At 44.4% G+C, this 14,990-nt stretch overlaps 1 protein-coding gene across 2 annotated transcripts in view; it reads left to right on the forward strand.

The window, feature by feature from the left end:
• The window catches only part of POU6F2 (POU class 6 homeobox 2), a 485,531-nt gene that overhangs the window by 365,555 nt on the left and 104,986 nt on the right, over positions 1-14,990 (forward strand). For both annotated transcript variants that reach the window (XM_073886904.1, XM_025853180.2), the window contains exon 5: positions 2,339-2,679. In XM_073886904.1, coding sequence (XP_073743005.1) covers positions 2,339-2,679 — 341 coding nt within the window. The remainder of the gene's footprint in view (positions 1-2,338; positions 2,680-14,990) is intronic.

A 14,990-nucleotide genomic window follows, 5' to 3' on the forward strand; every position in this document is an offset into this window, starting at 1 on the left:
GGCCCTGTCTCATACACACTCTGGAGTCCCAGAGCACCCTGGACTTCCATGTAAGGCAGGGCACGCACTGCACCAAGTACTTGAATAGACCTAGAATAATTCACCAACCCAGTGAGCACTTCCTGTCCGACATGGAAGCTCTACAAGAGACCTGAGAACACAGATTGGTATTTGGTGCCCCTGGGAGCTGTCAAGCTACACCGATACACGTGTGCCTGGCTTCGAACAAACCCAATTAAAAAATACTACTAATAATAAACCTGGTTATAAATTTAAAAATTGACTTAACACCAGAGGCTAATTGGGAGTGATCTTCACACCACTTTCAAAAGATAGGCTCTCCACCTTCTCTAAGGTCGAAAATCATTCAAACTTCCCAGATCCCCTGTTGCAGGCAGTCCATTCTCCACATTGTCCTTCAGAAATATCACCTGAGCCATGCTGTGTCATCTGGACTTTTCTCACATTCCAAATCGTAATATCCTCTCTTCCTTCCTTTCGCGGAATGACCCCCCCCCCAAACCCTCTCTGCTCTTGTTCCACAACCTCCATGGACACTGCCTTGGCCTCTCTAACCCAACAGGAAAACCCCTGTCCTGATTCCCTGGGTCCTTCTGGTCTACCATCAGCAGAACTCTTTAACAGTTACCCCCAGAATTGATTGTTTTTTATGAGTTAATCTTATCTCCAGAAATAAACTATGAACTACTTGAAGGAAGGATTGTCTCCTTAAATCCTATATATCATTCGGCACAGTACTAGTGTGTTGCTGATGTTCAATAAATTTAACAAAACGATTCTTAAATTTACAGAGTCACTGCTTGATTTTCTTACCAAGTTCTCTGGGTGTCCTCAATATATGGTTCAAGGTGCACATGCTTCTCAAGAACCTATTTGTTGTGTGAAGGCAGGTAATGCAATATTCCACTTTACAGAACCAGTAGATGTTTTCTAAAGGAGCATTTTTTTAAAGATTTTATTTATTTATTTGACAGAGAGAGAGAGAGATCATACAAGCAGGGGAATTGGAAGGCAGAGGGAGAAACAGGCTCTCTGCCGAGCAAGGAGTCTGATACAGGACTTGATCCCAGGATCCTGGGATCATGACCTGAGCTGAAGGCAGATGCTTGACTGACTGAGCCACCCAGGCATCCCTAAAGGAGCATTTTAAAAAAAAGGAACTAGTTTAATGTTACAAACAGCAGTTATTACTGTTGAAAACGTTGACTAATTCTAGGTAAGGGAGAAACAGGAAAACATTTCGGCCAAGGCCTACGGGTTCAACGTTGATCCTTATATTTTTTGGTAAGTTTGTTGGAAAGCTTTTAGACTGAGATTCGGGAGAGGAAGGAAGTGAACTTGTAACAGCAATTTTCTCTACATCCTTATTTGGCCCAACTAACAGTCTTCCTGCTGCAGAAATTGTCCAGTGGTAGATGGGCATGTGAGAACAAATTTATGAGATCACTCCCAATTAGCCTCTGGTGTTAAGTCAGTTTTTAAGAAGCTGGTCTTTTCAACTAACAAGGAAATCTTACAAAGATAATTTCATTCTCTCAGTTCCTGGCCTGTTTTTGAGGTAACATGTCTAGTTACCACTGTAGGGTTCACAGTAGCCTACTTGTACCCTTCCAGTTTGGAGGTGGATGGTGAGGGGGCCCTGTCTCTTTGATCAGCAGGCAAAATATTCAGACTCAGACTTTTGTCTCTGCAAAACCGAGAAGCATGTACCATGTTTAAGAAAAAAAAAAAAAAACAACCAAAAGTGTAGAAACTCGAAACTAACATGTCTAAGCAAATTGGCGCGGTCTGAAGTAGCAGGTGACGGAGACGCCATTGATGGGACTCTTGAGCAAAAGCAGACTGCAAACAATTTAGTTTCTGTTCTTAACTTCAGTTGGGCATGTGCCAAAAGAATTAAAGGGGTTGAACTTTTACACTCAAGAGGCAATCTTGAAAGCCTCAGTGTCTTTCCCAAGCCAGTGCGGCATGGTGGAGAGAGAGAGAGAGAGAGAGAGAGAGAGAGAGAGAGAGAGAGAAAGTAGGTAAACGTTACTCCGTTCCTGGCACAGCCCTGCCTGCCATCGCTCCATACCCTTGAAAGCCACGCCTGATGGGGGCCAGGCTGGGCCTCTCCAAATTTTAAAATCTCCCCCACGAAGCGCCTCTTTTCTCCCAGCGGCCCCCCACCCCGCAACCTCAGCACCGAAGAGATGAGGGCGGGAGAGCAAACTTTCTGAAGGACTGCCCTCTTGGCTCGCACAGAGCAAGTTGTCAGAGACCCCGCCAGATGTGGTCGTGTGTGTTTCAACTGCACGTTCCCTTTCTCTCCTTGTAGCTACCTCATCCCTGAACTCCCAGCTCCAGCAGCTCCAGCAGCTTCAGCAGCTCCAGCCGCCGCCGCCGCCGCCGCCGCCCGGGCCGCAGGCGCCCCCGCAGCCCCCGCAGCCGCAGCCCCAGCCCGCCCCGCCCCAGCAGCCGCCGCCTCCTGCCTCCCAGCAGCCGCCGGCTCCGCCAGCTCAGCCCCCGCAGCCTCAGCCCCACCCCCACCCCCAGAGCCAGAGCCAGAACCAGAACCAACCGTCTCCAACTCAGCAGAGTGCAAGCCCCCCTCAGAAACCCAGCCAGTCTCCGGGACATGGCCTTCCGTCGCCGCTCACGCCACCCAATCCTCTGCAGGTATGCTCCCCGCCCCGCCCCGCCCCGCGAGCACCGGGGACCTGCCCTAGGGGCTGGCGCCGTCCCCCCACCATCCCCCTTCCCTCCCCCCCCCCCCCCCCTCCCCGCGGCCCCGCACCGAGGCCCAGGGCCAGCAAAACTTAGCAGCCCGGGCTGCAGCACCTCATTCAAACTGATCTCTCAGACCTAGGGAGGAGGAAGCGAATAGCAGGCAGCTGGGGATGCATGTAAACGAAACAAATAGAGAAGCCCACTGATGTTGCCCTCCAATGGATAAATGTTTTCTGTTTCCTCCTGTGAGAGGCCAGCACTGGAAGTGCACTTGTAGCCTGTAATAATTCCATTTTATGATACTTTCTGAAGGCAGCAAAGATAGCATCCAATTAAAATTATTACTAGCACAGTTTTGTAGCCCCGTGGAGAACTGCATCTCCTGTCCATGAGGCATGGTGGTTATTTCTCTATATTATGAATACAACAGTGTCTTACCTTAAGTACTTTGTGCTCTTTTGTTTCTATTTTTCTAAAGACTCTCTGGGGTTAGGAGGGTAAAGAAATTCAGCCCCAGTCTGTGTCCCAGATTCCAACCATTCCAACCATGGACCAACAAGTACTCTAAAACGATGCACAGAGCCACAACAAATCCGCATCTTTATAAAATAATAAAGCTTCCGTACATTTACTTTATTACCTTGAGGCTGAGGGAATCAAAAAATAGATATTCAGGCTAATTATGAAAGCTGATCTTTACTCTCCCCTCACTCAGGAATACATAACTTTGAAGTTCAGAGAGCCATTCTTAACTTAGATGCCTTTAAAATAAATTAGCTTCAAAACATAATGACTGCCATGTCAACACCTCAGATCCAGAAATGAATAGCTCAGGTTTTGACTTACATAATGTTGGGTTCCTCAGTGAGATGACAGATGATTTAGTACAAAGTGAGCAGCCTAGGCACTCATTTCAAATGCCAGCTCAGCCCCCTCCGTGATCCTCGCTCGTGAGGCATGCGCAGCCCTCCCCTACCTGAGGGGGACAGTCGTAATGCATCCTTAGGTCCTCAACAGCAAAGTATGAGAGGTCACGCTAGAATGACACCCGGATAGGAAGACAAGTGGATTAGAGACTTAGTATTTTAAAACTCACTTTGTTGTCCCTTAACTTTGTTTCTGTGAACTTGGCCCAAAGTTTTCTTGGAAATGAAAGCATTTGAGTGAGATGAGTAATTGCGTTTTCCCTGGCACTTGGATCATGGCTACTTTCAACGTGAACGTTCTCTTGAGTCGGGTTTGAAGATGTATTTTTAAAAATCTTACCAGTGTGAGACAGCATAATACCTTTGACCTGGACTGACATGAACACACGCTATGAAAATCTTCAGTGTGCACTTGACATCTACAGAGAAAATAGGTACGATCAAACTTACAAGATGCAGGACAGCAGCCGTCCTAATGTTTTCAGCATTCGGAATTCAACTCTATTATTCCAAAGAATGAGTTTAATGCTTTTGAATGCTTTTAAATTAGACGGACCTGTACACCATCCGGTTAAACACTTCCTCTACCGGAGCCACCTAAACAGGTGAAATAAAGAAAAAACTTGTCCTGCTCTGAGGGATGAGGTTACTTAGCTCAGTCCTCAGTTGTCTATTTATAGAGTCTGGTGTTCCTGACAGTGGAGTGAAACTTTGAGCTCTGTGGATATCAGTCTTTTCTGAACACTGTCAACATCTTACAAATCTCTGTTGGCCAGTGAAAGCCAGGTATAGACAGCCCATTTGAATGGCTCTTGACAGGACTTGTGGATGAGGTGATCAGTCTGCCCCATGGAAATAAATTCTATTAGGAGAATTTCCAGAAGTTGTCCTAATGGTTTCCTATGAAAGTCCAGGGGATACATTTTGTGTGGTATTATTTTTGCAAGAAATGAAGGCTCGGAGCCACATTTCATTCCTTATAACCTTGAGAGAATAATTCTAATTTTTTGTTCTTGGGGTTTTAACTTAATACTCTAACTTCTGTGGATCTAATGGATGACCCCTGAAAGAATGATTCGGTAGAGCTTTTAAAAATGTTACCGAGTAGCTAGAGAACTAATTTTGAATAAATATATATCAGTAGGAATAAAAGGATTTTTTTTCCTTCACGATAGACATGTGTAAAATAAATGGAGAATTCCATGGTTTTGAAATACTGTTGTTGTTTTTTTTACACTAGTTGAAAGGTTTTTGAGTTTATGGAATATGAAATGTTTGAACTCTTTAAAAGGAACACTTTAAAAGGACCTGCAAAGATATTTAACTCTCAAAGGTAATGATCTTTATGAACCAGAATAAGGTGTTTTGTTTGAAGATTATTAAAGGGAACAAAGATCAACTAAATTCATATATGACAGTGTACATTCTATTTTACGATTCTTTATTTTCACGTGGGCTTTGTCCTTCTGCATGTTTCAGAATCTGCTTGAGAGAGTTAAGAACAATGCAACTTAGGTTGTCAGGGAAAACCAGTAATTCGGAAGGTTTAAAAAAGCAAACAACTTTGAAGGATAATAATTACTTCTACAGTGTGTAGAAGCTGTCGTAGCTTCAGAAAAAATAAATAAATAAAAGTGGCTTGTATGGGTCTCACTGGGTGAGGTCATTTCTCGAGATGAAAAAAAAAGATGAAGACCACTGGCAGGCCGTATGACTGAAATTCTCCAGATAGTTCTTGTCTGGTTTTTCTCTAAGACTGCAGTATAAGTTTTTCACCCTTTTACTCAAGTCCATGAAGTTGACTTCATTTACAAAAGCCAGTTGTTGCTTCAAGACAGATAGAAGTCTCGAGGATGATCACTTCAGAGAACTAATTTTGATTGCTCCGGGTTATAGGTGAGAGGTTGTCCAGCATGAGTACCAGAAGCTGGCCCCCGGAGGGCTGTCTTTAGAATCTTCACTGAGACTCAAGAGCTACCCACCCACAAATTCATTCTCAGGAGGGATGAGGAGAGAATTTATACTTCTCAGTATAAATAAGAAAAACAGACTTGGATTTACAAAACACATCGGTGGGTTGAATTTAATCTGCAGGTTCCAGGATAAATATCAATCCATACTTCGTACTTTTGCTCCAACCCACTGGCCACGGGCTGTGCCAGAATCTAAAACTAGAAATACAGAATGTGTTGGGTAGGAGCAGATCAGAAACATAAACAGAAGCAACTTTTGGGGGAGAAAACATAGGGTCTCATTCCTAGATAGAAAAAACAATGTTGAATTCTAATTTGAATATACAATTTTGATCTGGATAAAGACCCTAAAGAATATTGAAATACCTCCTTTCCCTGACCTTTGAGATGGCTTTTCTTGAGCCCATTCCTTGGGAGTTTTTATTTGCCCTAGGGAAATTATAAACATTGTATAAAAGCCCCGGGATGTGCATGTTCCTTCATCAGTGATCTGGGGATGAGCCGGACGTGGTTGGAGCCTAGTCACGGTGCCACAGGGCTTTGAGGTCTCATTCTCGTTCTGACTCTTCTTCCAAGTGACTAGCTGACCACTTCGGACGAGTCACTTTAGCTCTTTGGACTCCATTTTCTCATCTGTTAAATCTGTGGTCTAGATAATTCTTAAGATCCCTTTCAGGCCCACGAGTCTATGTAAATGTTGGTAGGCCTCTGTATTGGCCACTGAAAACTCGATGGTCCTCAAGATTCTCTGGGTATTCTTCAAGGTCAGGTTAATTTCTTCCCACTCAGCTGGTGGCAGAGGCAGAGTGGAAAGAGAGTGGGGACAAACATAAGTGAGGTAATGATAGCAGAAGCAGATTGTATCTTAGCCGGAGACTCCAAATTAAAGTCAAGTTTTTATCCTCAGAGAGTCACCGCTGTAAGCTCTGGTCCCAGATTGCTTTTCCACACCTGTGCATTAGAGAAGCTTAAGAAACCAAATGCTGCATTTAACCTTGGCCTTCCGCATGCCGTCTTGCATGGCAGGAGGCAGGATAATCATTTCCTTTTCTTGTTGTATTGCACATTTTAATAAATAACAGAGGGAGAGAGAGATCAGTGGAAGCAGTCCGGGGAGGGAAAGTTATCTGGGCTTGGATGAGGAGTGAGGGGCACGGTCACCTCCTCAGAGGTGAAGTTGCTCGAAAGATAGTGTAAAATTGTTCTCGACCGTGTGCATTTGCCAAGGTAAAGGTCTTGTTACCATTCAGGCAGCTGGCAGTAAAACCGTGTCCAAATTCCACCTCTGCTATGCAGAGGACCCAGCCTCCTGATCTTCTCGTAAGTTCCAAAGTGTGTTGAGTGATAGAGAGGATGGTACATCATCCCTTTTTAAGACAGAGAGCCCAACCCTTTGGGAAGCAGTTAGACAAAATATGAGTTTCATCCTTTTTAAAGCAAATGGTCTCCAACGGGGGGCTTCTTCCTATAGAAAGGCTCAGAATAACGCTCTATGTTAACTAACTGGAATTAAAATAAAATAAAAACTTAAAAAAAAAAAAGAAAAGAAAAGCTCAGTGCCCTGGGCCACCCTCTTCTTTCTCTAGCAGTTAGTCTTAATTTAGCATGGAATTAGTCAAAACTTTGTGGGTCTAAGTTTTTTCATCTCTAAGGAGGGGGGTAAAATTAAACACTTTCTCGAGCTCCATCTTCCACTTTATTTGCAGTTTTATGTTAAAACCTCTGAAACTGTGTTGGGCGACCCATGCAGGTGCAGGAGAAAAACAATCTTTTTTCTCTCCTTATCCCAGGTTCTCAGGCTGTGGCCCATAAATTAGACTAACAAAAGACAGACTAACAGGAGGAAAACAAATTGGAGTTTATTAACTTGGGCGTCACACATGGGAGCACTCAATGATGAGTAACTCAAAGGGGGTGGGTTTACATAGCATTTTAACAAAAGAATGATACATCGGTAGAGAAGTGACAAAGGAGACGGACTTGGAGCTTCTAGGGGTGGCAAATTGTGGGAGGGCAAATATGGGGAATTTTTTTTTTTTAAGATTTATCTATGTTAGAGAAAAAGAGAGAAAACGTGAGTGCGTGCACATGATGGGGAGGGGCAGACGGAGAGGGAGAGAGAGTCTTAAGCAGACTGCACTGAGCGTGGAGCCTGGAGCCCAACGCTGGACATGGGGCTCCATCTCCTGACCCTGAGATCATGACCTGAGCAGAAACCACGAGTCGGATGCTTCACCGACTACGTCACCCAGGCGCCCCGATACTGGGAATTTCACAGGAAGTAAAGGCTAATTTCGGCAAGATCTGTTATCGATTCCTTTCATGCTGAAAAGGGTTTCGAGTTGTTCCCAGACACCAACTGCTGTCCTTTTAGCACATCTATGTCCTGCTTTTGGCAAATAAGGGAATGTCAGAGAGCTTTTCTTATGTCTACTTTTTGATTGTCTTCAGTCAAAATAATCCTCATGCTGAAGTGACACCTTGTGGGGCGGCATATACTGCTACCCTTTGTAGTTATAGTCATGTAACCCCTTTCCGGCCTTGGTGATTCAAAGGGAGCTCAGACATCTCCTTGCCCACATGAGGCTGAATCACAGTGTAGAATTCTGTAGCCTGGACCAAGACTAAGGTGAGACAAGGGATGCACTTGGGTGCAAAACTCAAGGTGCCCCCCAAAGTGCAACTGTCAAGATAGATAATAGTTTTTTAAAGATTTTTAAAAATTTATTTATTTGAGAGAGAGAGAAGGTAGAGCGAGCAAGAGAGAACATGAGTGGGAGGGGAGGGGCAGAGGGAAAGGGAGAAGCATGCTTCCCGCTGAGCAGGGAGCCAGATGGGGGGCTCGATCCCAGGGGCTGAGATCATGATCTGAGCCAAAGGCAGTTGCTTAACCGACTGAGCCACCCAGGCGCCCTGATGATAATATTTTAATGCAGTATTTTTAAAAATCAAAATGAATGCCAAAATCCATGATGCACTGAATATCAAATTTTGGATATAAGATCAATAACAACCTTGAGTCATACCGGAGTCTGAGACAAGCGGAAAAGTCAGCAATACTGATTTTGTTGATCATGAATTTTTTTTTAAAGATTTTATTTATTTGTCAGAGAGAGAGAGAGAGCACAAGCAGGGGGAGCGGCAGGCAGAGGGAGAAGCAGACCCCCTACTGAGCAGGGAGCCCGATGCGAGACTCGATCCAGGGACTCCAGGATCATGACCTGAGCCGAAGGCAGTCGCTTAACCAACTGAGCCACCCAGGGCCCTGATCATGAATTTTTTGCATTCATTTTGATTTTTTAAAATATCACATTAGATGTTGTTCATCTTGATGACTGTGTTTTGGGGCAAGCAAATTTTGTGCCTGAGATGACTGCCTTGCTTCCCTCATCCTCAACCCCCACCGTTGGGGTACTAGCCGCGTAAATGATTTAGTTGGCAAATACCCTCCAAGGCCAGTGACATTTTGTCCGCTGTAAATTCCATCCAGGTCTTGGATCCCACTTTCCAGTTGAACTTGACAATTGCACCAAATTTTGCACAGTAGAAAGGCAAGTGTGTGTTGGAGAGTGGATCGGAGCAGAGGAATGTGGTGGAAATCCATCCTCACTAAACTGTGTATGCATGGGTCTAATAAACCAATCATTGATTGAATTGAAATGTTTTTAATTTGGTTGACATTTTTCACTGAACTGATTTATGGTTTTATGAAAACAAGTAAGTTTGGTGACATTGGACAAAGTATCACTGTGCAGGCACCATTCTCCCTGAGCAATTCAGGCTGTGAGGAGCTTTCAAAACCGGGAAGAGTCCATGCAGTGTGAGTAAGGCTTCCTCTTGGGCTTAAAGAACCAAAAGAAAATTCATTACTCTGGAGGAGAAAAATCCACCCAAACCCAGAGAATTATCATGGAGATTAAATATAACATACTGATGGAAATGCATTGTAGGCTATAAATACGTAAAGCAAATGTTGGTTATACTACTGTCCAGTAAGTTGAGGGTTTCATTCATCAGTCACTCTTTCAGGAAGAGGTTGGGTGGGAAACAGGAGTCCCTTTACCCAACCGTACTCAGCACTGAATAAAATAAACAAAGCATGTTTATCCGCATTCTCTGCAAGGGACAATTTTTCCTTTTATGAAAGAAAGAAAATCTCCTTAAAAAAAAAAAACCCTCAGTTCAACATTACTGACATTTCAAAGAATTTATTACAAGCATTTGAGATCCAGGAGGAACAACAAAGTTTATATTGCTTTGAGAGTGGCAGGGGGAAAATTAGTTTACCAAGAATATACTTATATAGTGCGGTGCTTCTTTGTCATTGTCTAAATTTACCATTTCTGGGTAGTTCTGTGTAGATTAGTCAAATCATGTAGAAAAGGGTTTAACAAAGCAGACAGCATGTTCACTGACTATGGAAGCTCACGTCAAGTAGCGATAGATAGCAAGGGTGCCAGACTCAAAGGGGGTGGAGAGATTATTGTTGCATTCGAACATGGCAAGTTATAACTTCCCCCAGAAAGCAGTCCACTCTGAGCATGACAATGGGCAGATCCGTGGCTTGTCTGCGGTGAGCTCAGCAATGAGACTAGAGCCACACACGACGTCCAGTTCCATCACCGTCTGTCGGATGGGGCTGATAAGCAAATCTCCAAGTCTATTCAGAATATTTCTGAAACTGTTTTGCCTCCATGTGCATAGATGCAGGTTTTAGTGGAAATTTGAGACACGCCAAATGTGCCGGCTGGCACTTCCCTCTGAGCAAAATACAGCCAGTATTTATGCTAACGTAACATGGTCTTCTTGGGGCTTGCATGATCAAGTATTATTCCTCCTATTTGAGCCTCAGTTCATTTCCCACAGGTTTGGGATACTTTTTCCACAGGCTTTTAAATTGACTTCCACAGTATAGACTTGGAAGTGAATGTTCTCCAGGTTGTAGAGAAAGCACTTCTATCATGATCTGCAAACATTTATCGAGCACCTGTGGTGTGCATGGTGGCCCCAGGGAAGGTTTGCAGAACAGACAACGTGGTGCCATAGAGAACATGGTTTTTAGAAGCAGACAGACTTGAACTTGAATGAATGCTGGCTCTGCTGGGCCCTTGGGGTCAGCCCATCCTTGGCCTCGATTTCCTCCTTGGCTGGAGGGATGATGTGAGGAGTAAATAAGATGACTTACATGAGAGTTTCTGATAGATAGCTGGTACTGAAAAAATACCAGTATCCTGCCTGCCTTCTTTCCTTTCTTGACTACTGATACTATCATCTGAGGGGGACAGGAGACAAAAAGACCCCTCAAAGTTGAACAAAAAGCAAATATTCATGGGAATATAAAAATGCATGTGTCCACAACAAAACCATGCACTGCACACCACAGCAAAACCCATCTAAGCTAACATGAGGCTAATAATCACACACAAGTTTTGCAGAGTCCAGTCGGAGAGGTGAGGAGGCTTTCTGAGAAGGGGAACATGGCAGAGGGAGGCTGGGGCACACAGAGCAAGGGCAAGCCTGCACAAAGGCCTTGGAGAAGGTAGGGAGCAGGAAGAAAGAACTGTAACCATATGCTTCTGTAATCTTAAATAATTCTCACTCAACCCACAGAACGTCAGATTCTCCACCAATGTTATTAAGATCCAAAAATTATTTTTTTCCTTCTAAATTCCCAAAGTTGTGGGTTTTAGTATGTGGGTGAACAGGAAGAATCTTGGTGATCCCGATTCTGCCACTCTCTGACCTTGGGCAAGTCGCCTGATCTCAAGGCCTCCGTTGTGTCACTTAGTATATGAAAAGTTTGTATTAGATGATCTTACAGCCCTTTCCAGGTCCACATTCTGTTTATGAAATAACACAAATAAGGTGGTTTGTATGGAAAGAAAGAACAATGTGTGTACCACACCATAACCCACAACAGGTATGCAATACTCAAGAAAGACTCCTGATAATATGTGGCCAATATTTTCAGTGTGTTTTAAAATTTACAAAGTGCGGGTGCCTGGGTGGCTCAGATGGTTAAGCATCTGCCTTCGGCTCAGGTCATGATCCCAGGCTCCTGGGATCGAGTCCCGCATCGGGCTCCCTGCTCCTTGGGAGCCTGCTTCTCCCTCTGCTTCTCTCTCTCTCTCTCTCCCTCTGTCTCTCATGAATGAATAAATAAAATCTTTAAAAAAATAAGTAATAAATAAAAAATTTACCTAGTGCATTTTACAGAGAGTATTTCATGCCTTGGTCTCCTGGAATAACCATTATCATTTATCGACTCTATCTATGTATCTTATACTTTCTGAGTACTTTGGCCTCTCATTTCCTCCTCACAAGAGCCTAGAAGAGGCAAAAATTATCTTCTGTTCAGATGCAGGGAAGCAGACTGTCAGAAAGCTGAAGGAACTTCCTCAACATTACTGTCAGACTTCAGAGCATCTCCATTTATATTTTACTGCCTCTGCGATTGTTCATTTGGGTTGTTGGTGAGTTATGTATTCTTACTCCCTTATTTGGTTGCCAGCATTTTCTAAGGCAAAATTTTCCAAAGTGTCTTCCACAAAACACCCAGGCCAAAGAAATTGCAGTGAAAACAGCTTTTATGGTAGGTAGGTAGATGACAGATGGATGGATGGATGGATGGATGGATGGATGTACGGACAGATAGATGATGGATAGATAGGTAGATAGATAGATAGATAGATAGATAGATAGATAGATAGATGGGAGGTTAAATGGATGAATGGATGGATAGAGAGAGAAAGAGGCAGGTACCACACACTGCATGCCACTCCTAGATATTTCTCAGTGAATAGTAAGACACCAAAAGCTAAAACACATCCTGCAGTAGAGGTCTAGTCAACATTATCTAACCAAGAAATTCTCAAACTTATGTAACCACTGAACCTTTTTTTTTTCACATAACACTAATTAATATCATGGAAAATCCCTCAGCAACTACTCTAAGGCTTCCTTCTCTAAATTATTGCAGCATCCACACAACTAAAATAATCTTGCATTTTTTTTACCTAGGACGTCATGCAAAAATCCACAGGCCAAATCCTGTGGACTGGACAGTAGAGAAAACAAAGTTTAGAGAAGTGGGGAAAGAAGGAAGAAAAAACTGAAAACCAAAGCAAGAGCAGGGAAAGCTGAAACCAAGGATGGTCCTTACAGTTGGCAATGAGAAAAACCAGTGGGTCAAAAAATTAAGGGAAGGTCTGCCTGCGCTGCCCCTCAAGGCAGCTGAGGTCTTGGAGAGCTTCTCCTTCAGCTGGGCTTACCCCCTTCCTCTTCTTCCCTGCCCATTATTGCTCCTGTTCACACAGCACTGTACCTGGAGTCGTGGCTCCCCATGCCAGGGCATGGAGAAGTGACAGCAGGGTACCCCTGGGCCCCATGCCCCCCGGCAGCCCCACAGAATCAACAGGACAGAGAGGGCATGCTCCCTCCTCACCATACCCGCATCTTCCTGCCTTTTGACTGAGGAGTTTCCAGTGGTCAGGACGTTTCCCCAATACCGTGACAACCGCCTTCTCAACCCGTGGGTGTTAAGAGTGGTTGGAATCCAAACCACAGGTCAAGTCAGTCTGCAATCTGTATGGCAAGCTGGGTGTCAGGCCTCTAGAGTCCCCGATGTCAAAACTCTCTGTCTGTGGGGCACTCTCTCTCAGTGGTAATGCTCCCATCCTGACTTTTTCCTTGCTTCCTATTTTAAAAAGAGAGAGGTAGTGCCTTGGAGACACTGGTGTTTTCCTTCTCTTTCATCCTTCTCTGTGGAGAACTAAATTGGGTATTCTGGCTTCAGTCCAGAGATAAGACAGAGAAAGGCGCCATGTTGAGAACAGCAGTTGCAGAGTTCCTTCTTACATGTGTAAAAGGAATCCACATGGCCAAGGTTCGGGTGCTCTTTAGAGTGGCTGTCCACTGGAAGGGCACTTCCCAGTCCTTGGCCACTCAGTGGGGATACCTGTGAGGACACAGACGAACGCAGTGGTGGGGGGAGCGCCCTGCATGTAGATGCCGACGGCTCTCTTCTGGAAACTAGTGGCTCTCATCTGAAAGCCCAGTTGGGCTCGGATCAATGCAACTTTCCAGCCTGACACATTTTGTCTGAACTGTTGTTTGACTGGGATCAGCCATCACTTAGTTTTCTACACCAGAAGAAATGGAACTGTCATAAAAGAGAAGTCAAGTCAGGGAACTCCTTCTTTTCTCAGCTGGGCTCCCTTTCCTCCCCGAGGCTGGCCAGTCTTTCCAGAGTTGAGCTCTCCGTCGCTGCATTGTGAGGTTATGAATGTGGCATTCAGAGAAGAAAGCAATGTTGAAGGGGTTCAGAGAGAAGATTTCAGAGAAAGCCTCTCACTTCCCCCCAAAGAAGCTCTCTTGAGTCTGGTTGTCTTTGGAAACTTGTATGTTGTAAATCAGAGGGAAAGTCATCTTGTGCCTCTGTCTGAGGTTCTAAAAATTAACATTCCTTAGAGTAATTACCACTTCCAGTATTCTGCACCCCATGGAAGGAATTTGACCAATCCAGAGCTAAAAAAGCCAATGGGCCTTGGAACCAACCTGGGTGAGGCAGAAAGTTATTAAAGGCAGAAACCAAAAATGGGGTATTTTCCAACCTCCCCCAGTGTAAATATCACCGTGAATACATCTTAAGCATCTTCAAGGCACAACTTGCATACCATTTTCATTGCTACTGAACTTCCTTAAGTGATAAAGGAGGTATCTTCATACCAGAAAGGCAGACCTCCATGTAATCAAATATTTTCTGGGCCACGGGGGCCCATTATCTCACTGCCTTGTCTGAACTCCCTCCTTCTTCTTGGCTCACCCAAGCCATGTCATCTCCAAACAGCTGTGGCCATGCCCACACTGTATTTTGTTCAACTCTTTGCTTTCCTTTTTAAGAGAAAATTTACATTCAGTGGCAGTGGTTCTCAGCATTAGCTGCATGTTGGGATCCTCTGTGGAGTTTTTTTCTTCAGTACCAACACCTGGGTGAACCCAAGTGGGGCAAAGCATGGACAACACCATTTTTAAAGAAGCCCAAGTGATTCCAACTTGGAGCCAGGGTTAAGGACAGCTACCGAGTGTCTTGTAAATAGGCTCCTAATTATTCATTTGTAAAAAAGCAAATTCCTACCTCTTATTTATACAAAATACTTTATACGTGACATGTCAGTTGCAGGAGTTGGTGCTAACTTTACTTCTATGATATAATAAAACTAGGTCGGGCGCCTGGGTGGCTCAGATGGTTAACCATCTGCCTTCGGCTCAGGTCATGATCCCAGGGTCCTGGGATCGAGTCCCACATCAGGCCCCCTGCTCAGCGGGGAGCCTGCTTCTCCCTCTGCCTCTCTCTCTCTCT

This window comes from Callorhinus ursinus, unplaced genomic scaffold, assembly GCF_003265705.2.
Source record: "Callorhinus ursinus isolate GAN/ISIS: 27379988/994484 unplaced genomic scaffold, GSC_fseal_2.0 scaffold73, whole genome shotgun sequence".
In the NCBI taxonomy this organism is placed as follows: Eukaryota; Metazoa; Chordata; class Mammalia; order Carnivora; family Otariidae; genus Callorhinus; species Callorhinus ursinus.